Below are 26,722 nucleotides of genomic sequence, written 5' to 3' on the forward strand. Positions count from 1 at the left end.
AGTCAATAGTTACACTGCTCATTATATTACTTGTCAGTCCATAAAGTTACGTCTGATTTGCACTGTCACATTATTACCCGTTAACAACATAAACCTTAGGGTACAGTCCCACACAGTGACACAAGATCAGGTGAATGAAGAAAAATGCACGTTTGATGCACTGAACAGATGATTGGAGGACGTTTGTAATACAAGTACCGACATATTTACAAGTGTAATCGATCGATCGCTGGATTTAGCACAGTGAAGTGTTCGTCACTGTGTTTCCAGAAAATGTAATGTGTTTACAGTAACTGGTTATTTTCTTACTGTGTTACTTTGTAAAGCATTACATACACCCTAAACTGGTCATACACAATGTTCTATATAACGCCAAACCATAGCTCTTTATTCTTAGCATCTCAGTTTATACAACAAGCAGTTTAAAAAATAAATAAATAAATAAATAGAAAAATAAAATCTCCAGATCTGATCTTTGATACAGTCACAGACTTTTAAGCAGAGACCTACTCTTCTCTTTCATTTCCCTTTGCTTTTCTGTATAATTGCATGCCCATCTTCCTCCCACTGGTCGCCACTCTTCTGGCAGAGCGTTTGTTGTGCCAGTCAAGGGTCACCTCCCTTAGTGGTGGCCCTCTCCGTGTTGTGCCGACCTACAGCAAAAGATGCCCCTTTGGGAGGTCTCTGGTGACTAATAGTGCTGTTCTCTGTGTTGTGTCAGGCGCTAACACCAGGGGCTGAATGAACAGAGCGCCAACAGATAAGCACAGCAGGTGGAGAAAAAAAAGGGAAATGCAGAGACAGTAAGGGGCACATTTGACAGAAAAAGATACTGGTGCCCACAAGTGAGGAGAGCATGGACTGAATTAGGATGGAGAGTGTGGAGGAGTGTTCGAGAGACAGAGAGAAGCTGAGGCATCTTAAAAACAACCTTAAAGAATAACTACAGTTTAGACAAGCTTCTATAAATTTGTCTACCCTTAGAATCATTAATACCTCTGGCAAATTTTAAAGGAACAGTTAGGTCCTTTTTAAATTCTCTATTCAAAACAGAAGTGTGGATCTCATTAGCTTAGCTTAGTATAACATTTTTGAAAGGAGGAACAGATAGCTTGGCCCTGCCTGAAGTATGCCTACCAGCACATCTAAAGCACACTGAATCTCAGGTTAAACACATCAACAAAAGTTCTGCATGACAGCAGCACTTTTTATATAAAGTCACTAACAGAGATGCTTCACTACATTTTTATGTAAAGAACCAGGTGTTCCTGTCCATTTTTTATATTGTGCCTGGGGTCATTTACTGTACTTCAGAAGATCTTATGCGATGGGATGAGACTTACATAAAGATGATATAGACATATATAGTTACATAGCATACAAGCACATTGATTGATAATGAACTTTCTACCGTTCTCTACATTTTTAATGGCAGAAAGTTATTGGAAATATGTTGTGAAGGTGATTTAGACACCTTCACAAACACAAGTACTACTGTGTCTACACTCACAAATTGAGCTTTAGAGGTTTTTAGAAAGTGTATAGCTGAACCTCCAGTAACACTGTGAGGAATCTTGGAGTCATTTTGGACCAGGATGTGTACATCAGTGTGCATATTAAAAAAGTATGTAGGATTGCTTTCTTTTGAGCAATATCTCTAAAATTAAAAACATCCTGTTTCAGAGTGAAAACTAGTTCATGCATTTATTACTTCTAGGCTGGACTACCGTAATTCGTTATTATCAGAATGTCCTAAAAACTCCCTGAGAAGCCTTCGGTTGATCCAGAATGCTGCAGGGGACTAGAAAGAGAGAATATATTTCTCCCATATTAGCGTGTCTCTACTGGCTCACTGTTAAATCCAGAATCAATTTTAAAATCCTTCTGCTCACATAGAAGGTATTGAATCATCATGTGCATCTTATCCCAGTGGAGCACTTCGCTCGCAGATTCCTGGCCTACTTGTGGTTCCTGGGATTTTTAAAAGTAGAGTGGGGCCCCCAGCTCCCGGTTTGGATTCAGTTGACAGAAACTCTCTGCTTGTAAGATTAGGCCTAAAATGTATTTTTTTAAAAGCATATAGTTAGGGTGACACTGAATCCTCGCATAGTTACGCTGGAATGGACCTAGGCTTCCCATGATGCACCTAGTATTTCTTCTTCACTCCGTGTGTGTTTATGAACCACTCTGCATTTAATCATTAGTTATTATTCCACAGTGTATTTTTTGTCTCGTCGCTCTCCCTCCCACCGCCAACCAGTCACAGCAGATGTCTTCCCCTCCCTGATCGTGGTTCTGCCAGAGGTTTCTTCCTGTTAAATCAATTGTCAATTGTTTTTTTATTTGTGAGTTTTCTGTAAGTTCTAGTTGGTCTTTAGCTTACAATGTAAAGCACCTTGAATTGAATTGAACTTTTGTTTTACATTTCATTGCATGATTCAAATTGCAGTGTGTTTTAGAGCATTTTAAAATGTTGTGAAGTTGACTGATGCTTCTCCTGAATTAATCAAATGTATGGCTTTCATTTGTAGCTCTGTTGTGTCCTCCTGGAAAATTCTCTCTCATGGTTGTTGACTTTCAAATTTAAGCAGTAGCTAGTTTAGCTAACTTTGCCCTACTTTTTACTGCATGACAGGTAGCACACATTGATTTATTTTTTTGGCTTTTTTGTAGAAGTTTGCTGGAAGCAGAGTTAGTGAGAGTGGTGAGACTGAACCATTCAGATATAGCTGCAGGATGTAGCGATCATTTTCTGTAGTTTGTGACAGAACAACTTAATTTTATATTACAGAAAGTCATTTTAATAAGAAATATTGATTTTGTGCATCAGCTGCTACTCTTCCTACTCACTTCGTTACATTATGACCACCTGCTTAATATTCTGTTGGTCCCCCTTCAATGCCAACAAAAAGTCTGACCTGCCTGGATATGGACTCCACTAGATCCCTGAAGCTGTGCTGAGGTATCTGGCACCAAGATGCCACAACAACAGATCTTTTAAGTCCTGTAAGTTGTGAGCTGGGGCTTTTATGGATTAGACTTTGTTTGTCAAGCACATCCCACAAGTCCCACATGTCTTAACACTTCAAACTCATTGTTGTGCTCCTCAAACCATTCCTGAGTCATTTTTGCTTTGAGGTAGACTCATTATCCTGTTGAAAAAGGCCACATCCATCAGGGAAGATCGTTTCTATGACAGGGTATACATGGTCTTCAACAGTGCAGGTAGATGATATATGTCAAAGATCAACATGGACGCCAGGATGCATGGTTTCCCAGCAGAACATACAGACCACACGGGGCCAGCCCGTGAACCTTGGCCACCTGTGACCCTGTTGCTGGTTCACCACTGTCCCTTCCTTGGTCTACTTTTCATAATAGCTGGGAACACCCCACAAGAACTGCAGTTTTGGAGATGCCGTCCAGCCATCACAGTTTGACGCTTGTCAAACTTGCTCAAAACCTTATGTTTGCCGATTTTTCCTGCTTCTAACACATGAAGTACAGCCCACCCACCGACAGGTACCATGATGAAGAGATAATCAGTGTTATTCACTTCACCTGTCATAATATCACGGCTAATTAATTATTAATCAGTTGACTTGATTAGTAATTATGCCAGCTGAAAGTCATTAAAGTAACATTTTTTAAGCTGTGAACTGAAAATGTGTGAAGATATTTGTGAGTCAAAAGTCTTATTCTTCTACTTTTTTGACTGCTTCCTTTAGGGGAGGGGTTCTCACAGTGGGTCAGCTGTCTCAGAGGCATCCTCCTCTGTTACACTAGTACTGCATGACCTCCTTACTACTTTGGCTCCAAATTGCTCAACTTGAGCTGTCCCTCTGATGTTCTTCTTTCTAATGCTGTCTCGACATTGAGACGCTCTCTATTATTGCAGGGTCTTTACCTTACAATATAAAGTGCCTTGAAGCAACTGCCATATAAATAAAACTGAATTGAATTGAAGTGAATTGAACTGAATCCCAATGAAAATCTTAAGCACTGCCACCTCCAGTTCTGCTTTCTGTGTTTTTGTCAGCGCCACCATCTCCAAACCATACATCACAGCAGGTCTCACTAACATCTTGTAAACCTTTCCTTTCACTCTTGCTGCTATCCTTCTGTCACAAATCACCCTTGACACTCTTCTCCACCCACTCCACTTCAACCTGCCTGCACTCTCTTCTCTTGCATTCTTGATGATCCACGTTTGATTTTATGTCGGATTTCCTTCCTGATACAAGCTGGGCTTATCCGGGCTTGGGGCTGGCAATAGGAGTCCAGTGACCTCCCCCCCCCCCACCCCCCCACCCCCAGCTAGTTTAACAAGCTTTCTACCAAATATCATTAAAAATTAATGCAACACAAGGATGCAGTCTACACTAATACAAGAAAGCTAAATAATGGCTTACAATCTGTTGGAGCTGTATGTGGGGAGAAGGGAGACTAAGGCATGTTTAGAGGACTTCTTTTCAGATGGGCAGTTTCAATCATTTTTCTTCTTACCATAATTGAAAATAATGTTATGTTGACAGGACACTGCAAGTTGAAAAATGCTGACAACAATAAAATATGTTGAAGAATGGCAAACCACTTCTAATTAAATATCAGTCTCTGTGTTACATTTACTGCAGTTATTGTTATCACAAGGATCTCCGACTATGGCTTCTCCAGTTGTATATTACACAGAGGGAACAAGACAGAGAGAGAGAGATTTGAGCTATAGTAACAGTGTCTTGTTTATATTTGGAGCCATAGGTGGTGCCGAGAGTGATACTAAACACAGCGCAGCGGGGGCTTCATCTGGAGGCAATTCACATTTATTGAACCCTCCGAGACCTGACTTGATATTGTTACATCAGCATAGCCTGTACAGTTTTTCCATGATGCATAAGGTAAATGTTACCATTAATCTGTGTATGTGAACTTATTAGTAGGCAGAGGTTTGAAATACACATATACATCTGTTTTGTTTTTATTTCTAATCTGGTTTTTAACTGTAAGCTGCTGGTTTGGTGAAGACTCCACTAATACTTTGAAGCCAGTATAACTGTTTCTGGAAATTTCAGTATTTTTCTTTGTCAGTTGCACTTTGACATAAACCCTACAGTTCGCTTAAGATTTTTAGTCTCAACACTTCAGGGTTTGGCTTGATTTTTTTTTATCCTTGCATGGATAAAGGTGTAACAGGTACGTATTTGTTAGCCCTGGCCGAGCTGCAATGTTAAGTATCCAGCCCAGTCATGGTGAGGTCATCAGAACTGGAATGTTGTTGCAGTTCATCATTTCTTTGTTCCATCAATTTAATCCTCTGGCCCCTTTGCTTAATGTGGCCTTAAGTGCACAGACTGCCTCCATTAGGTTCATGAAGTTAACTTGCTGCTTTACAACTTTACTGTTTTCCTCTAACATAAAGTTGAGAATTTTTCTCAACTTGACTCACTTGACTTTTTTTTAAGTCAGTGACAAAAGAACAAACAAACAAAAAATGAAAAAAGGTTCATGAAAAAAAACCTTTGCTGTCAGAGGTGTAACACAATGTGTCAGCAAACCCACATCTGTAACCACGAGCCAAAGTATGAGATCCTAACTCCGGTTTCTGGGATGTTTTCTATGATTCATGGCCTTTTTTGGCGACAGGAAGTGAGCTGTGTTGCGGATATTTAGCGGTTCAGTGTTTAGAAAGTCTTGCAGTTGACTTGACATTTATTTCATATATTTAAAAATAAATGTCAAACTGAATGAAGGCACAGGACTATAAACTGTGCTGCTGGACTCCATTTGATCCTTCATTAGATCATCAGGTACACAGATCTTGCTTTAGCCTGCAGGTGGAGGGAGCTCTCTGTGGTGCTGAAATATAGTACCGTTGAGTTGTAACTATTCCAGAAAAGATAACCAGAGCTAACAGGATGGCGCATTTATGAGATAACACATGTTTCTGTCACAGCAGCACAAAACAAGCAAACCGGGGGGACAGGAGAAGGGTAAAATGGGTGGATGGGTTTGGCAGCAGGATCACAGGGACAGGCAAAAGGCAAAGTCCATAAACAGATAGGGAATTAAAACTGGGCAGATGAGCACACAAATGACTGGAAAGCTCCAGTGGAAATACAGCTGGATAGACAATCTGGTTTAAATGAATGAAACCAGTATAAACACTGAGGGAGTTAAAGGAATCGGGAATGGGTCACTGGATAGATGTGGGGAACCAGGTGAGCACAAAATGACACATGAAAGGCAAAATCAGGCATGAATGAAATAATGAAGAGAAGGAATGTCACAGAAACAGTGTGATGTTGCATGAAGTCAGTGATTCAGTGCTGTTTGAGAACTGGTAGCATTGAGTATAGGGCAGTACTTATAGTATGCCACAAGTCTATGCCACCCTATTAGAGTACTTCGCTCTCGCACTGCAGGCCTACTTGTTGTTCCTAGAGTATTTAAAAGTAGAATGGGAGGGAGAACCTTCAGTTTTCAGGCCCCTCTTCTGTGGAACCAGCTTCCAGTTTGGATTCGGCAGACAAACACTATCTCTACTTTCAAGATTAAGCTTAAAAATTTCCTCCCTTAGTTATGCTGCAATAGACGTAGGCTGCCGGGGATTCCCATGATGCGCTGAGTTTTTCCTTTGCAGTCACCTTTCTCACTCACTATGCGTTAATAGACCTCTCTGCATTGAATCATATCTGTTATTAATCTCTGTCTCTCTTCTACAGCATGTCTTTATCTGTCTTCCTTCTCTCACCCCAACCGGTCGCAGCAGATGGCCCCGCCCCTCCCTGAGCCTGGTTCTGCCGGAGGTTTCTTCCTGTTAAAAGGGAGTTTTTCCTTCCCACTGTCGCCAAAGTGCTTGCTCATAGGGGGTCATATGATTGTTGGGCTTTTCTCTGTATCTACTGTACAACATAAAGCGCCTTGAGGCAACTTTTGTTGTGATTTGGCGCTATATAAATCAGCTGGTCCACTGATAATTTGGCCATGGCTGGCTATAGCATTTTGCACATAGTTTGAAATATAAGAAGGGACTTTCATATTGCTTTGTGTTTGTTTGTCTCTATTCGCAATATTTACATGAAGAGAGTATTATTAAAGGGATTTTATGATATCTAAAGATATGCTTTTTAACTAATTATGTATATAACAGGTTAAAAAACACACTTGACATTGATAAAAAACAATGTCAGTATAACATATAGGCTTTACTGCCTCCTTGCAAAGTCATTTTTTTTCTCAGCTTCTTTTTCCTCAGTTTCAGAAACTTGACTTGACATTTTGGATTCTGATCCAAAAGTTGTAACTTTTAAACTCCTAAGACCTGAACTCTTCCATGGCATGCATTTTTTAATTTCTCTTTGATATTTGGGCATATTGGGACCTGATGAATGTAAAAACAAAGAATTTCCAGATTATTTTTTTTTACCTGATTTTTGTTTCTGAGAGAAATGAGATCCACATGTGAGGACATTTGTTTTAAATGTCAATAGAACAGTGGCAGTATAATGTCTTCGTATCTGGATATCAGGCCCAGTTTTGCTCATTTTGTAGAGCAAAGTGTATTATTTTGGTCTAGACATCCCAAAATGTGATGTCCACATATGTGGACGCCAGGTCCTTGGAGGTTAAGAGCTTCTCATGCATCTCTTAAATTTTCTCTCTAAAGTAAAAAGTGAGTCAAGCACTCGACAACAGTGCACCATGACAACATTGTTTCCATAACAAAAACTAAAGAAAGCAGCAACACAGTAATAGCGTGCATATACTCGTTTATATCTTTTAGGTCCTTTGTATGCATCTTTAAAGTATCTTGAACTTTCAATTATCTTGTGCATTACAGGTGAACCCGACTAGAAACTATATAGAGAGATAATTAGTGAGTGAAGAATAAAGTTTTCTTGCACATATATCATCACTGATCATGCACTGGCTTAACTTTGGTGCTATCTTGATGTTCTATGTGGTGAGCCGGTTAAAGTTTCTCATCATGCAATCATAAATTTGTCTTTTTGATTACACCCCATTCTAATATAAAATCATTGCTCTTATGTGTTCGCACACATTGTCTTTTCATTCTGAAAGATATGAAAGGATTATTCTGTTTCCCAGCTGGTTGTGTTTTACTCAGCTGAGGAGCACTGTAGCCGCTTTAGTTGTGTTGTTCTAAATTGGCATGGAAACACTTGTAGGATTGAGCCTACTTATCTGTTAAGCACCAAAACACTTTACTACAACACACCCTCTGCTGCCAGAGTGAAAGGCTCAGAGCAAAAAATTCAACCCTGCCATCTTCAAGTAATTGCCACCACAATCAAAAATCAGATACGCTATCAAAGAGTTGAACAGAGTTACATTTTATTGGAGATGGAGGGTAAAACAAGCTGACATTTGAATAACCGAACTAACATATATGAGGTGCATAATACGAGAAGAAGAAAGTAGATGGAAAGAGTGCGAGCATGGGCAAGAGGGTGGATAAGAATGATTAAGTTGACTTAGCTGATCCTCTTCCAATATTTATTGGCCTCAACAAATTTGCTGTCGGTGCACAGGCAGGGATAAAAAATGAAGTCGAGGGATCAAGGGAAAACTCAGCAGTCAGATGAATTTTTCAGGTGGAGGGGAACTCAGAAAATGATCATCTGCGTAGCAGAGACAAAAAGGATGCAACAGTTATGAGTTCATTGTTTGCCAACATTGCTTTTGCTTTGTGCCAGTGGATTACGAATTGCTTGGCAGACAGCGGGATGAGCTGTACGTTGATAGGCAGAAATTGAAAGAAATAGAGATGAAGAATGGAAGGCTGTGGAAGAAGTTTTCATCTGTCAAGATGGGAACAAAGTTGCTGAAGGATTTACGAGATAGAAGAGAGCAAAAGGAAGCTGGTAATTGCACAGCTTCTGGCCGCGTGATATTATCTCTTCCTGACATGTGCGCATCGCCCATTGATACATGCAGGGAACATGGGGATGATGCCTTTTCACTGCCTTTGTGCCCCCCTCGTTCCTGTTACATTTCTCTCTGTCTTACTGATGACAGTTGCCAAATGACAAGGATGAATGGTGAAAGGAAGGAAGGAAATAAGGAAGGAAAGCACATTACTAAGCATCACTCCTGATTATCTGAAGCATTTCCCCAAAATGTTGAGCTCTGTCTTTTTTTGTCCTTCAACAAGTCATCTTAGACTTTAAACCTCAGGAGCTTCAAAAGGCTAATTGTTACAATAAATGCACTAACACCCTCTGTGTGTGTCTGTCTCTCTCCCTCAGGCTCAGTGTCTCTCAGTGTATTCCTGGTGTCTGTCGCATTCATAGTATGTGCCATTTGGCTGGTAGCTCTGTGTGGCGTCTGCACCTGGTGCCAACGTAAACTGGTAAGTTACAATACTTATTATTCACATTTTAATGACCATGTTCCAGTATTGACATTTGCTTTAAGTCCCCAGCGACCCCAGCAAGAATATATTGTAGATCTTTAATAGGCATCTATGAAATCACTGTGAAATGGAAACTGAGATGTTGGGGTTTTTCCCTGGTGAGTAGGTGGCATCATTTATTCTATAAATAAACTTTTGGAATAAAAATAGTTGCATAATCACTCTGCAGATTCTTGATTTCTTTTCTTTTCGAGTATAGTAAAGAAAATCTAACCAGATACATCAACTGTATCTTTGTTATATCCTACATATTTAAGTGTTTTAGAGGCAGTTGGTACAATTTGTAAGGTCTTGTTTTGGAGGATGACTGGACAAACTGGCTGAGTGTAACATCCATAAGGAAGTAAGAAGGTTGTGGAAATTCTGCTGGGCCTTCTCACTGTATGAATAATTCATTATTGGAAGGATCAGCACAGCTTTTTTAATGCCCTGCATAGAAAACTTAAGATTTTTCATTTATTGTGTGTCCTAACCTTCAAATGAATCGAATAGTGCATGAATAGTGCACAGGATGAAGAAAAAAAGAAATATTACTAAATCTTGCACATTTTTATTCAAAAATAAATTAAATGTTATCTGAAATGCAACATTTTGATATGCAAACAAAGTATGCGGTCATTTGGATGAACAGAGTGTACTGAAATAATACTCACATGTGCAAGTTGAATGTTTTCTTTTCACTCGTCTGAGAAAATACATGTTGTGAAAGCAAAATGGCCCCAATACTGACCAGTGAATGAAAAAAAAACCCAATGTTTTTTTCAAATTAATGTGATTGAACTCTTTAAAGCTTGAACTTTGAAAAAGCTGCCAGAAAATTCCTGTGAGTGTTTAATGAAGCTTCTCACAAGTAAAACAAATTTTAGATATTAATTTGTATATATGTAAGTTTTAATTTGTATAATATTTTCTGCATGCAACGTTTTGTTTTTTGCATTTTATTGCTTAAATATGTTCATTTTATTTTAGTTTTGTGGGGTTAAGGTGGGGAGATGGGGGTGTCACACTGATGAAAACTCAGTGTCAAAAACTCACAAAGACTCATGTATTAAATATGGGGCGCTTGTCATTGCAGAGTTAAACCAGCATCAATTTAATTAATACTAGAGACTTGACATACAGCTTTCAGTTTCTCACACTGCAGATGTGACTGATGGGAAAACATCTCAAGGTTTGACCCTCTGCCTTATAACTGAGGGTTGAAGCAAGTCTTTCTTTACAGTCAAACTGTTTCAGAACAACATCTTGTAGCTATGTAGAAGATTTACAGCTGTATAGACAGTCAGGGTTTCTTCTGACATTTCTGCAGCCTTAAATTGAATGTGTTTGCCTTAAATAGTGTTGTGCTTTTTCTGCGCCATGGCACTGGAAACGGGAGAGCGGCTGTATATTTGGCTGTGGTAGCGAACATTAACAGAAAGAATTAAAATTAAAAGAAAGGCTCCGAGCCTCGTGCATCATGGCAGCTGCTCCATGCTAATGATTAATATGCTAATGAGCGTCACTTTGAGCAATTGGCTGCTCGAGTAACTGTAATTCCTCCTATACATTTTGATCTGCTGGCATTTCCCCCACTTTGTCCTCTCTTTCCCCCCTTCATGCATCTCTTTTGTCCTGTTCGCATCTCTCTCTGTTTGAATAGTGACTGTAGCACAGCAATTCATTCACCACGACAAGCTAAGAGTTAACTGAGCTATTACAGATGAAAAACACCTTCTAAGTAACATTTACAATTGCTCACGACTGAGAAACAAACCCATTTCTTATCTTTGTTTACTTTAAAGTTATCCATATCTCTCCGTGTTTTTGTGTCACCTTCTCTCTGTATAACAAATGATCTGGTTTGTATTTGTCTCTTTGTCACCTTATCACCCCGTCCTTGTCAGAATTTCACTGCTTTTCTCTGCCCTTTTCCAGTATTGTCCCTTGCTTGCATCTGTTGCAACTTTAGTTCTCCCTTCTGCTTGCTTTGTATTTCCTTAAGGTTAAATAAATGATCACATACATTATAAGAAAAGAAGAACATACATTTTATATACACATATGTTATGTTGGGGGTGGGATTGCAGATTTTAGATAGTGAAATCTGCAAATAGTGAGTGCTATTACCTGAAAAAATAACTATAATCTTACCCACTGATCAAAATTTACTGTAAAAGATTTTCTGTCAGCAGATTAATCATTTCATTGACTAACCTCTTTGGCTCTTTTTCTGAATAAATCAATAAAGATCCATTTATGGAAAGCTGTGATGAAGGCAGTTTTGTCTTTAATTATATTCAACAATATAATATATTCAACCACTTGTAAGTGATTTTTCTAAGTTTAATACACTAAAGTTAAGGTTATATACCTAATTTCTAGTAAGTGGCCCAGCCCCTCCTATATTTTTATGTATGTGGCCCTCAGTGAAAAAAGTTTGGACACCCCTGCTCTAGTCAGTAAGGATAGTTCAGTATTGCTTGTAATGAACTATTTTTTCTTTCTCTGAGCGAGAAATAACAAGGAAGATATTGAATCACCCATTTGAAACAACAGATGCATTTTAAAGGAAATCACTGGATTACAATTTTTTTTTCATAACATAACAAATTCAATGTTTTCCTTTTAAAACATCACCTGTTGTCCATTTTTAGTACATGCCCATCCTGCTCTGCTATCTAAAGGTCATTTTAGTTGGTTTTTGGCCATTCCTTGACTTGCTTGATGTTGTCATAATATCAGCAAAAATATTGGGGTATTACCGTCTAATATTTGAATTCAGGTGTTTTCAGCCCCATTGTATAACATCAAGGACTTGGCCATGCAGTCTCCTTTTATAAAAAAAAACCCTAAAAATAATCAGTGGTCATTTCAAGTCTCTCTTGCTTCTTATTAGCACTAGTCATGTGTAGCACATTTTTAAGCTCACTTTTTAAACCTTACATTGTAACTAGGGATGGGTATTGATAAGATTTTCACGATTCCGATTCCATTTTCGATTCTGTTTAACGATTCGATACTTTATCGATTCTCTTATCGATTCTTTTTAAAAAAGGAGAACACTAAGTTCGATTAGCTTAGAACTTTGTTTTATATCTTCTCTTTGAACAAGATAAAATTTAGGAGTAACATGGCCTTACAAACCCAACAGTGAGATCTTAAGAGATCCAGCCTATGGCTCTTCAATGGGGTGTCACAGGGTCCCAGGAAATAAAATTGTAAATGTAAAATAATACAATAAATATTCTTCTGTAGCAATAACAAAGTATAACATAAATTATTCTGTAGCAATTACACAAGAATATCCAGTAATGTTCCTGCCCACAATTAAACACACTCACTTACCGAAAATCAGGGGCATCTGCTGTGACAAATGGGTGCAAGCCTTTTACCACAAACTTAGTCACTGCTCGGTGACATTCGTCTATCCTGGCCTGAAAGGAGACGCTAACGGTAGACTGCAGCGAGAACTGCCAGCATCTGAGGCAGCCAGACTTTGTCTCTCTCATCATGGTCAACTAAATGCACAGTAATGGCAGGTTTGTAATAAGGCAGATCGCGCTAATATAATATGCACTCTTAGTTGATTATTTACCTGCCGCATTAACGGGAGAGGACGTGCAAACGTTACCGCTGCTGCTGGGTTGAGATTCATGAGTCTGGAGCGGAATTAAAAACACGACATTCATTTAAGGTCATCGCGTGTTTTGTGAGCAAATGCTTTTGCATTTTCGTAGTGTTTCCTCCCTTAAATGAAATATCTACTTTTCAAGTATTGCAAGTTGCCCTGTTGTCATCCGTTCTCGTAAAGTATAACCAAACTTTTGAGCGTTTGAGCCGCTTAGGCGCCGTGTTTCCTGCCAGGTAAATGACGCTCCGCAACGTGGTGACGTCATTCGGGGTGACTGGAATCGATAAGGGAATCCTTTGCAAAAATGGCAAACAATTCCAAGGAATTGAAACAGTGGGAACCGGTTCTCAACAAGAACCGGTTTTCGATACCCATCCCTAGTTGTAACTACAGCCCACAGTTTGTCAGACGCTCCAGAAAAGAATCGCTCTGAGACTAACTAAGATTGATAACTAAGATGATCCTAAGTTTAATGTAGTAAGAGTACATTAAGAGTGTTAAGAGCACATTAAAGTTAGGATTGGGCATTTTTCATAGTGAATCATCCAAACTACACACTAGCATATGAACCTCATGCTGCGGATGGATCATCTCAGGTGTTCTCTTGACTGGAGTTTGGTCCATTGGTATCTGTGCATTGGGATTGTTCTGATTATGTAGATCAAGGTATTGGATTTACAGTCTACTTATTTTTCTGTGTTAAAAATTGGGGAAACAAAACACAGCCTTAACAAATGAATTGCAAACATAACGGAACAGCTTCCTTTGAATCCCTGACACACACTCCTGGCAAGCTACAATATTAATGAGTGGTTACAAAATATAGCACACAAACAGGTTTGTATTGTATGGCTACCAAGGGAACTGCTGTGATACTGTGCACAGCAGCATTGTGTGTTTTTCTGAATTTCAATCATCTAAGCCAAAACTTACTTAAGTTTCCAATAAATCACATTTGTATCATTTAAAGGTGAAAAAAGATTAATAGGAGAGTGTTTGCACTCTAATGAATGGACCTGTTTGGTCCATTGCCATTGGTTGTTTATAGGAGTAGAAAGTAGAGATGGCACGATACCGCTTTTTTATGTCCGATACCGATACCGATATCATAAATTTGGATATCTGCCGTTACCGATATGAATCCGATATAGTGTGTTTATTAATCAATAAAACAGTTTTTTTAATATCTTGCTGCATTTTGTATAAGTTCATACTCAAGTTTAAATAAACAACACTAAAGCTATTCTGTTATACCTGTGTGTAAAAAATACACTGCACCCAAAATATTTCATAGTTCATACCGATCAATCTAATAAACTTAAACCTATCCATCCTTCCTATTCTGGTATTTTACAGAGTACTTAGCAGAAATATTAAGCAACCTAACTAATAGGGTTGCAAACTCCCAGAAAAAAAAAGGGAACCACCCACCCTCCGCCTCATGATGCTTAATTGACGTAATCAACTTTAATTTGATGCAGTGTGGGAAAAAAAATGCACAGAAATCAATTTTTCAAGAATAATTAAATAGATTCAACATCTTTCTTCAACAGAACTGCAGACTGCACAGATGGTACCTTCCCAAAGGAAAAAGTACTTAGCTTACTAGGGTATATTAGACTTAACAGTTACTATATACAGTAATGGACTTCTATACATTTTACATCAGATTAAAACTTTGGGTGTAAGATTCAGATAATTATTTATTAAAAGCTCGACATTTTAAATGAGAATAAGAAAGAAAAGTATGTCTTTGTGCCCCCTTTTCCCTGTTAATGCCCTATCGGCCCCCCTGGCTAAACTTTGCTAGATCCGCCCCTGCACAGTTACCAGCTGTCAGCTACGTAGAAAAAGATCCTGGTGTAGAAAGTAATATTAAATAAATTCTACCAACAGATTATCAAGGTTAAACGTGCTGCTGTTGTTCAGTCGCTGGTTTCCTCTTTCTGGTCCAAAGTGGGCCAAAAACAAACAAGAGAGATGGACTCGCTAAAGAAAAGCTGATCAGCTGATCATTGATCAGTTTCATGATTGAAGTAGCAGCAGGAGAGGGAGGGAGAGAGAAGAGGCAGTCACTCCATATATCGGTTGTTAAGCTTAACGTGGGAATGCTTTACAAACATTCAGAGATGAACTTACACACTTGCTTTACTTCTCTCTGGGATAACTTTCTCGGAGATCAAATGCTGGATTGCTAGCTAGGCTACAAATACACACAGCCGCTCTATCACCTGAGCATACTGCTGCGACGTGCTATGGTTATGAGCCGAGTTACGCCATGTCGCAAGTTTTGTGAGGTGCTTTTTTGATATTTAATGGATCGGATTACATTTTTCATTTCCCTCCGATATCCGATCCAGTAATTTACATCAGTATCAGACCGATACCGATATGTAATATCGGATCGGTCCATCTCTAGTAGAAAGGGGAGGAGAGTAGTAGAGGGAAGGAAGAGAGAGGCAGATGCATACAGGCAGGTGAGTGTGGAAGGTGCTGTTGGTCTTTGCTGAACATCCAGGTGTGTGACAAGCATAATGACAGTGTGACTTAGGAGGATGATCCAGAGGGAAGCAGGGCCACACTGCTCTGAACAGGGAATCACCCTCTGTGCCTTTCACATCTCCAGTTCATCTCATGTGACAGTTTTATCATCCTCTGCACAGCTTCATTATTCTAGATCCAGTTTCGAACCTTGCGTCTTGTCTCTTCCTGTTTCTCACTTGGCCCTCCGCTCAGTCTTACTCAGTTGCTTCTGCTTCTCCCCATCCTCCCGTCTGTTTCTCACATCCTCCCACACTCTGTCAGCATTGTACCTTCTCCAACCTCTCTCCAGCCTCCTGAAGATTTTATGATTTTGCTTAATGATAGATGAGCCGCACTTGATAGCATATACTTGACTGTTATGCCATCCTTCCTTTTCTGAGTCTGTGTACATGTGTTCCAGTGCAGTGTTGTGGCTGGATGTAGGTACAGATCAGGTCAGGGCCCCAAGCGTCGCTCTCTATTGAAGATGTTTGTGGAGTTGAGTTGGACATATGAGTAGAGACATGATGAATAATAGAGTTTATTTTAGATGCATTGGCGATAATGTAGAATGCATAAAGAGGCCACCTGTCTGTAGGACACTGAAAGCTGAATTAAGATAAACATTCGGCTCTGTGCTGTGTCTGAAAGCCCCCAGGCTGTGAGCAGCATGATATCTTTTATTGAGTACAAGAGTTGCATTTGAACCAGAAACGGAAATGAAAAATTAGATAAATCTTTTGAAAAAGTTTGATAACTCAATCGTGTGAAAATGCACATTTGCATTGCATTTCTTGTCTAGATAGATAGATAGATAGATAGATAGATAGATAGATTAGACAGCATTTTCATGTATGCATAATAATTCTGCTTTTTGGTCTTGGTTTACTGCAATGTGGGCCATTTTAAGTGACCTGTTTTGTCTAGACATGAGGAAACTAAAATTCATTGTGTCGTCTTTCGACTCTGGAAACATCTGTTCGAAGGTTTTTCAGACTACTCTCTTAAATATTTATAAGGTTGTATTAAAACACTCCACATGGACTAAAGTTTCCACCCAGAGAATCTTTGTTTTTTTTCATTGAACACTTAATTTAATCAAATGTTTTAGCGTTTTCATTCTTAAAGATTTTTTTGTATAAGCTCTCTCTGGAGTTCTGTAAAAATCTTTTCATACTGCTGTTTTTCTCTGTAAAAATCATGTTCAAAACTTGGATTTTTATGAGAAAATCTGTGACAGCTGCTCTGTGGTGACTTTCTCACATTTACAGTGAGGTCCATAAATACTTCTACCTCTGTACACCACCAAAGTGGATTTTAAATCAAGATGTGATTGAAGTGCACCATTTCGACTTTCATTCACAGGATTTGGCATTGCAATAAAAAACATTGCATTGCCATTTTTAAAGACACTATTTATTTTCAGATGTGCAAATGTAATCGGATAATTGACAAGCAGTTTTATGGCTAGTTCAATTCAGTTCAATTCAATTTTATTTATATAGCGCCAAATCGCAATAACAGTTGCCTCAAGGCACTTTATATTGCACAGTAGATCGTACAATAATAGATACAGAGAAAAACCCAACAATCATATGACCCCCTATGAGCAAGCACTTTGGCGACAGTGGGAAGGAAAAACTCCCTTTTAACAGGAAGAAACCTCCGGCAGAACCAGGCTCAGGGAGGGGCGGGGCCATCTGCTGTGACCAGTTGGCGTGAGAGAAGGAAAACAGGATAAAGACATGCTGTGGAAGAGAGACAGAGGGTAATAACAGATATGATTCAATGCAGAGAGGTCTATTAACACATAGTGAGTGAGAAAGGTGACTGCAAAGGAAAAACTCAATGCATCATGGGAATCCCCCGGCAGCCTACGTCTATTGCAGCATAACTAAGGGAGGATTCAGAGTCACCTGGTCCAGCCCTAACTATATGCTTTAGCAAAAAGGAAAGTTTTAAGCCTAATCTTAAAAGTAGAGATAGTGTCTGTCTCCTGAATCCAAACTGGAAGCTGGTTCCACAGAAGAGGGGCCTGAAAACTGAAGGCTGTCCCTCCCATTCTACTTTAAATACTCTAGGAACAACAAGTAAGCATGCAGTGTGAGAGCGAAGTGCTCTAATAGGGTGATATGGTACTACAAGGTCATTAAGATAAGATGAGGCCTGATTATTTAAGACCTTGTATGTGAGGAGCAGGATTTTGAATTCAATTCTGGATTTAACAGGAAGCCAATGAAGGGAAGCCAAAACAGGAGAAATATGCTCTCTCTTTCTAGTCCCTGTCAGGACTCTTGCTGCAGCATTTTGGATTACCTGAAGGCTTTTCAGCAAGTTTTTACGACATCCTGATAATATTGAAATGCAGTAGTCCAGCCTGGAAGTAATAAATGCATGAACTAGTTTTTCAGCATCACTCTGAGACAGGATATTTGCGCAAATGGAAGAAAGCAGTCTTACATATTTGTTTAATATGTGCATTGAAGGACATATCCTGGTCAAAAATGACTCCAAGGTTCCTCACAGTGTTACTGGAGGCCAAGGTAATGCCATCCAGAGTAAGAATCTGGTTAGATACCAAATTTCTAAGATTTTCAGGGCCGAGTACAATAACCTCAGTTTGATCTGAATTAGGAAGCAGAAAGTTAACAGCCATCCAGGTCTTTATGTGTTTAAGACATTCCTGCAGTTTAACTAATTGGTGTGTGTTATGTGGCTTCATGGATAGATAGAGCTGGGTGTCATCTGCATAGCAGTGAAAATGTATGCTATGTCTTCTAATGATACTGCCTAAGGGAAGCATGTATAATGTAAACAGAATTGGTCCTAGCACTGAACCCTGTGGAACTCCATAATTGACCTTAGTGTGCGAAGAGGACTCTCTATTGACATGTACAAATTGGAGTCTATTAGATAGATATGATACAAACCACTGCAGCGCAGTACCTGAAATACCTCCAGCATGTTCTAACCGCTCTAATAGGATATTATGGTCAACAGTATCGAACACTGCACTAGAGCAGGGCGATATGACCAAAAATATTTATCACGATATACATTTGAAAATTTGCGATAACGATATAACTGACGATATAATTGACACTAGACAAAATACTTTACAACTCCTCAACTTTATTATTGCAAAAAAAACCCATCAATGTATTTTCACTTAAACAAGCAGTTTTTTTATGTGCATTAAAGTTATATAAAAATTTAACTGTGCAAAGGCAAAAAATCCTTGCTGACAGTTTAACCAAAAGGCATTTCCAGTGAAAACCATAACCATGTAGAATATCCACAAAACTTAACCCTCCTGTTATGTTGGTTTCCAGGAACACTAATTATGTTCCAGGGTCAATTTGACCCGGGGCATGTTTACTCATCCAAAAGTGTCAGAAACACCGGCATTGATTATTTTACAAATTTGTTTTATAATTTGGATTTTTTTCGTTTTCTGTAGTGATGCAGATGACATGTGACATCTCATCTGTTCTGGGTCAATCTGACCCGCAACATCACAGGAGGGTTAAAAAGAAGTTATACACACACACAGTACAGTAATATTATGTTGAAGCCCAGTACGTATCACTCCGCGAGGCTCCTGCCTACGATAGCCGTAATGCTAGACAATCCATCAAGCAGTGCGGGTTCGTAGCTTAGCAAAGTCGTACTGAAACATTTGACAGATTTTCGAGCGCCGTGTACGACATAAAATCATTTCGAGGTCAGTAAACACAACCAGAATTCATACATAAGGCACACAGGATTATAAGGGGCACTGTCGATTTTCAGAAAAATCAAGGGATTGATTTTAAGTGTGCCGTATTTTCCAAAAGACAATGTAATAACGATGGCTGCTAGCATGCTCTACCAAAAATAGTGCTTTGTTGTGTATCTGATGGACAAAAGCCAAACCAGTTCCACACCACTGAAGTTGCAGCATTTTTACAAACCAATTCTGGTTCATCCGTTTCATTCAATGATCCACTTTCGCTCTTCTCATTCTCCGTCGCCGCCGTGCTTTTTTTCCGCCATGTGCGTATGCATGCGTGTTTTACCCATATTCTTTCGCGATATTTCATTTTCTTATCGTTGCTCAACATTATACCGGTATTACCGTGAATGGTATGATATGGCCCAGCCCTACGCTGTACTGAGGTCTAGCAGGACAAGCACAGAGATGAGTCCACTGTCAGAGGCCATAAGAAGCTCATTTGTAACCTTCACTAAAGCTGTTTCTGTGCTGTGATGAGCTCTGAAACCTACCTGAAACTCTTCAAATAAGCCATTCCTCTGCAGATGATCTGTTAGCTATTTGACAGCTACTCTTTCAAGGATTTTTGATATGAAAGGAAGCTTGGAGATTGGCCTATAATTAGCTAAGTTGAGACTTGTTCAAATTAAGCAGATAAAAGAGCTCAAGCTCCAAGTGTTGAACTTGCGTTTGGTGTCTTTTCACTCAATATGAGATCCAAAGAGATGTTTATACAAGTGAAGGAAGCAATCATTAGGCTAAAAGATGGATGATGACATGAATATATTACACTTTGGAAGTAGCTAAACTTGTGCCAGAAACCTTGAAATATTTCCAAGAAAGACAAATGAAAGAAAAAAGACAAATTCACAATTCTTCATGCAATAGAAATACAGAAGGTTTAGAATAACAGGTACAAACCACTGGTTACACTCAAGAACAAGAAGGCCAGATTAGACTTTTAATAACAATAATCTTTAGACAGATGCAACCAAGAGTAATTTGTACCAGAAGGAGGAGAAGAGAGAAGTATAGAGAAGAAAACAGCTATTGATCTGAAGCATACCACATCATCTGTCAAACATGGTGCAGGCAGTCTTATGAAATGACCATGTATGATATGACTGCAGATAGAAGTAGCAGGATGATTTCTGAAGAGTACGGGGCAATGCTCTCTGCTCAGATTCAGACAAATGCTGTAAAACTGATTGGCTGCACTTCACAGTCATATGGATAATGACCCAAAGCATACTGCAAAAGCAACCCAAGAGTTTGTCAACCTAAAACAAATGGATGTTACAGTTAAAGCCTGGCAAAGCATCTCAAGGGAGAAAACACAGCATTTGTTTCCTCTCTTAGAGATGACAGTCTGCACTTTAGCCACATCTTTATTGTTTGAATTAAAATCCGCTGTGGATGATGTGTATATATAATGTAAGGAAGAGCAACACAGCAAATCCTGATGTCAGACTGTCCTCATCATTTCTTTATGTTACCTACATGGCTGCGGGACGAGTAGCTGGTTAAGTGTGTCACTAACAGTATGTCTGCCCTGGGTGTGAACTCACTGCTCAGCCGGCTTTTAAATTTGTATGTTTTCTACATTTGTAGGGTCCCTCAAACAGCAAGAAAAGTACAAGTAGTACACAATATAATGTTTGTGTTCAAGCAACACCACTATGGCAACTTTTCTCTCGGCCTGACATTAAAATTTACTTTTGTTTGTCCCAGCTGTAACGAGAGTGCAAGAACGAATCACGTCACACCTTCAGCCTCAAACAGCTTCTAAGAGACACACTGAGAAAAAGCAAGAAAACGAGAAAAAGATTAAAATAAAATAAATAGCTGCCCTTCAACGCTCAATTAGTCGGCATTTGCAAAATTAATGTTAAATTTAAAATGTCACCACCACATTTCAAGTTTGAGTTTTTTTACCCCTCTGGCATGGTGTGATATTCTTATTAATAGCCCGTAGAGAGGATTGGTATGTATTTTTTTTTTTATCAAAATATGCATATGTAATTAAAACGCATGTCAAGTTGATTTTGTGGCCAATTAATTACAGCAACAGATGGTAATGTAGCTGAAATCTTCAAATCGCAGCAGAGTCCAACATGTAATTTGCCTCAAAGCAAACATAAAAAAAGTCTAACAGCAATTTTATGTCTTGCCTATTTGGTGGACATTTTATTACATATGTGCACCTCATGTCATTGTCGTGAGTTTATAATGGAAAAACATTATGTAAGAAGCGAGAGTCGGTGTGACTCAGTGGGAAAGAGCTCAGTGTTATCACCCCCAAGAGTTTAATAAATATGGAGTTCAATAAAACATAGAGGTCAATAACTGTAACTACTGTATATTGCTTTGCTGAAAGCACTATCCATTAAGTAGAAAATATTTGCACAGAGTAGGTAAGATACAGTTTATAAGCCATCGCAGCAGCAATGTATGCAGTTACGTTGCCCAGTTAGAATTTCACCGTCTTCCAAATGAGCTGGCTTCACCTTAAAAAGCAGCTGTTTTCGATTTGAGAGGAAACCCTTTAGATTTCCAGTCTGTAAATGTGTTTTTTCCCCCTTTTATATAAGATCTGACATATCATTGTTTCATATCATATCACAGATTTTTTCGATGCCGAGGTTTAATTGCATGACCCGCAGCTTTTTTATATACGGTACAGCCCAGCATCTGATTTCACCTACTGCGACACTACAGTAAAGACATGTCAGTTAGATTTCCATTACATTTTATTGACTCTTCCTGGCAGCGATGGAGAATTTAACTTATTTGTTCAATCTTAACTATCAAAACATGCAATGGCAATCTCCACAAGCACGGGAAGCTTTTTCAGAAAACAAAGCTGTTGTAGACCCAAAAACTACTTTGATTTTTTTGAGGAGACACACATCACAGCATAGGCCCAGTGGTGATATGTGCAGGCCCTCCAGCTCTGCTGTAACTACAGCTTCGGCTGTAATAAACAATAGTGGCCCCTCCGAAGGCTTTCACGAATGACTTCCTGTTTTGAAATCTTGAGTTATCTCATTATCTTAATGTGTCTGATTTCACTTTAAGTCTGATGTAGCCTGCAGCTGCACTGTGTGTGTGTGTCTGCGTGTCTGCTTCTTGTGTGCGAAAACATTTTTGCCCATGTATCATGCATGTGAGATTGTGTATTTGCATCTCATTTTAGTTAAGTGGTCCCTGGCATCAAACCAGTGTGCACTCTTCCCTCATTTATTACATTTTACAACATGTGTTGCAACCTGATGTTATTCTAAAAACCTGAGTAATGAACACTTGACTTGCACAGATGCCTTTATAAATGATGAGAAACACGCCTCTAAGATGTGTGTCCCTCTTACTCGCTCTGTCTCTCTCGTGTCTTTGCAGGGGAAGAGGAATAAGCCCGGGATGGAGGCTGCCAGCTCTCCAGATTCAGTGAGAGGTCGAGGGGAAAATAAAGCCATCAAGTAGGTGTCAGGGAGGGAGTAGATGGGGGCACGTGGGAATAATGTATGATGTGGTGATAGTATCACATTTAAACAGCTATTTGTGATTGCAAACTAATCTTGTAGCTCTGTGCGTGGACTCAAATGCTTTCCCTGAAATCATGCCCTAAAGATAGTGAGCATTTATCATATATATATATATATATATATATATATATATATATATATATATATATATATACACAATGTGTGACGCTGCTACTGTGCCCATAAAAAAAAAAAACTACCTGATTTAAATTTGTCCTTGGGCAGCTCTGGACCACTTCCAACATTGCTGCTATTTTTAGATCACTCTTTGAAAATCATGTTCTGACCTCCTGGTCTGCTGATGTAAATCAAAGGCTGCATTATGGTAAATGGTCTTTACCTTATATCTAAACCCCTCCCCAATTTTTAGACATAGCAACAGCCTACTCACCGTTTGCTCTAGTTGGAATAAATAGAAATAAGCACACTAAGCTAATTGTTAATTCAATTCAATTCAATTCAATTCAATTTTATTTATATAGCGCCAAATCACAACAAATGTCGCCTCAAGGCGCTTCATAGATACAGAGAAAAGCCCAACAATCATATGACCCCCTATGAGCAAGCACTTTGGCGACAGTGGGAAGGAAAAACTCCCTTTTAACAGGAAGAAACCTCCGGCAGAACCAGGCTCAGGGAGGGGCGGCCATCTGCTGCGACCGGTTGGGGTGAGAGAAGGAAGACAGGATAAAGACATGCTGTGGAAGAGAGACAGAGATTAATAACAGATACGATTCAATACAGAGAGGTCTGTTAATACATAGTGAGTGAGAAAGGTGACTGGAAAGGAAAAACTCAATGCATCATGGGAATCCCCCGGCAGCCTACATCTATTGCAGCATAACTAAGGGAGGATTCAGGGTCACCTGGTCCAGCCCTAACTATATGCTTTAGTAAAAAGGAAGGTTTTAAGCCTAATCTTAAAAGTAGAGATAGTGTCTGTCTCCTGAATCCAAACTGGAAGCTGGTTCCACAGAAGAGGGGCCTGAAAACTGAAGGCTCTCCCTCCCATTCTACTTTTAAATACTCTAGGAACAACAAGTAGGCCTGCAGAGCGAGAGCGAAGTGCTCTAATAGGGTGATATGGTACTACAAGGTCATTAAGATAAGATGAGGCCTGATTATTTAAGACCTTGTATGTGAGGAGCAGGATTTTGAATTCAATTCTGGATTTAACAGGAAGCCAATGAAGGGAAGCCAAAACAGGAGAAATATGCTCTCTCTTTCTAGTCCCTGTCAGTACTCTTGCTGCAGCATTTTGGATTAACTGAAGGCTTTTCAGTGAGTTTTTTGGACATCCTGATAATAATGAATTGCAGTAGTCTAGCCTGGAAGTAATAAATGCATGAACTAGTTTTTCAGCGTCACTCTGAGACAGGATATTTCTAATTTTAGAGATGTTGCGCAAATGGAAGAACGCAGTCTTACATATTTGTTTAATATGTGCGTTGAAGGACATATCCTGGTCAAAAATGACTCCAAGGTTCCTCACAGTGTTACTGGAGGCCAAGGTAATGCCATCATTACCTTGGCTTGTAAGCTTAGGATATCGACAGCTATGAATATACTTCTGCCCGTTTCAAATATAATTAAGCATTATTGAATACAAGAGGGTGACACAAACAGCTTGCCACAAATCTATTAGCTTGTTTGAGCTATTTCCTTTGACGTTTTTATTCTGGGTGCATACCTGACTTGTTTTTTTTGGTGTTTTAAATTCATACTGACTTTTCTCCCTTGCCTCCTTATCTCCTTTGTTTTGTTTCCTCATCGTTGACAGCGTGATAAAACACACAGGTCACTAGGGATGGGTACCGGTATCCGGTGCCATGATGGCACCGGTTCTGACATAAACGGTAGTAACCAGACCGAAAAGCAGCGCACATTTCGGTGCTTTATTTCGGTGCTTTTTTTTCCTGAGATGTGATACACTTTGAATTCTAGCCAATCATTTTATGTTTCCGGGGATAGTAGGCGGGTCCAGGTACGTACGTTCTTTTAGAGCAGAGCTACAGATTAAAAATGCCCAAGGCGAAGCGGTCAAAAGTCTTGCTGTACTTCACAGCAAAAGATGCAAACTCAGCAGCCTGCAACAAGTGCTTTAAGGTGATACTGTGGAAAGGAGGTAACACCTGAAATCCGATGAAACACCTGGCGACGCATAGCGTTTTTTTTAAAAGCCGAAAAATGCGCCGTATTTGATAGCTTGCTGCGAGACCTCACACCGAGCGCATCTACTGCAGGTGTGGTGCCTGTTATCGGACGAAGAGTTAGCAACATCCCCCAAAAAGCTGAAGAGTAGAGTCCTGGCCCCTAGCCCTGCCAGTGTAGCAGAAATGATGAGGATGATGATGGCAGCAGCAGCCGTTCTTCTCTGCGTGAGTAGCTTAATGTTGTTCGTGTATAATTTACGTTGAGTAGGCTAACCACGTTATTACATTAATGTATGTAAGGTGAACTAGCAAACACCATCATAGCTACATGCGGCTGTCTTCTTGTTTGATGGCAGATACTCCCTTCACCCTGGCCAAAAAGGCAAAAATGACCAAATAAAAAGTGGGAAACAGTTAAACATGAGAGGTTTTTGGATAAAGTTTTTGTTTTTTCCATTGTTAAAGCACTGCTTCCAGCCAAGAGTGATACCATATATGCCCTATAGCTGCAGAAAAGGCTAACATTGTTATCTTTTTACTAAAAAAAACAGCTGAACATGAGAGGTTTTTGGACCAATTTTGTGTTCTCCATTCTTTAAGCACCGGTTCGAGCACCGTTTAAGCACCGGCACCGTTTCAAAAGGACCGGTTTGGCACCGGTATCAGATAAAACCTAAACGATACCCATCCCTACAGGTCACGTCCTTCCATCCTCCTCCTTTCTGAGCGTTTCGACCCACTTTTCATGATACTGGGTGAACTTATACTTGTAGTCATCCTGTAGCCAAATTCATGTTAAATATTATTTAAAAAGTATTTTAAAAGAGTATTTTTCTTTTTAGATTTTCTTTTTCATTTATTTATCAACATTTCTCGAGATCTGCTTTGTTTTCTCTTCTTTATATATGTCTTTGATTGTTTACTGCTCTCACCTGTCTCACCTTTTGCTTTCTCTCTGGCTACAGTGATCTAGACAGAGACTTTTGGAATAACAATGACAGCAGCAATGTCCAACAGAGGTGGAGCTCCTACCCACCCAAGGAGTTCCTCTTAAACATGTCTCCCTATGCACCCTACGGAGACCCCCGCCTCACGCCCAAGTGAGTCTCATTCATGTCTGGTAAGGGACTCCTCTGTCTGGGCAGGGCTGTAATGAACAGGGGCTCCTGTACAACGCTGTAGGAGTGGTCAACATAATAAAATTAGATATTATTATAATAGCAGATAGCAAATGGGTGATTTTAGTCCAATCTTTTGCTATTTGAGGTCATAGGTATGAGACAAATAGCACAAAAATATTCCAAATCAAAGGATGATCAATACACAACTCAGAGCAGTGAAAAGGTCACATTTAATAGCCTAAAGGGAAACAGAAAGCCTGATTTTGTAACGCTGTCAGATCACATATCTTTTAAATGGAATTCTCCCCTCATCCCCGGTAATCCTCATGTTTTTGCATTCAGGCATGTCCACAGTGAGGTGGTGTTTAGTATGCACTACTGGCCATGCAGCAGCTGATAGAGATGTGCAGCACCATACCTTAATATCTGTGATTCCTTGGGCTGCGCTGACACTAACTGAAATTATGCACAATTTCCAAACTGCTGCTTTCAGACAGAAAGGCTGCAGTTGTAATTTGAGTCCTGTCTCTTTAAAACAATACAGAAGAATAAACTGGGGAAGCAACAGTATAGTTTGCTCTTA

General features: G+C 39.4%; 1 protein-coding gene across 4 annotated transcripts in view; it reads left to right on the forward strand.

Annotated features, from left to right (window-relative positions):
- syt7b (synaptotagmin VIIb) overlaps positions 1–26,722 on the forward strand; it is a 122,575-nt gene that overhangs the window by 43,863 nt on the left and 51,990 nt on the right. For all 4 annotated transcript variants that reach the window (XM_085169244.1, XM_085169093.1, XM_085169176.1 and 1 more), the window contains exons 2-4: positions 9,267–9,370; positions 22,720–22,799; positions 25,984–26,118. In XM_085169244.1, the coding sequence (XP_085025370.1) occupies positions 9,267–9,370; positions 22,720–22,799; positions 25,984–26,118 (319 nt within the window). The remainder of the gene's footprint in view (positions 1–9,266; positions 9,371–22,719; positions 22,800–25,983; positions 26,119–26,722) is intronic.

The sequence above is a fragment of the Neolamprologus multifasciatus genome, chromosome 1 (genome assembly GCF_963576455.1).
Source record: "Neolamprologus multifasciatus chromosome 1, fNeoMul1.2, whole genome shotgun sequence".
NCBI lineage: Eukaryota > Metazoa > Chordata > Actinopteri > Cichliformes > Cichlidae > Neolamprologus > Neolamprologus multifasciatus.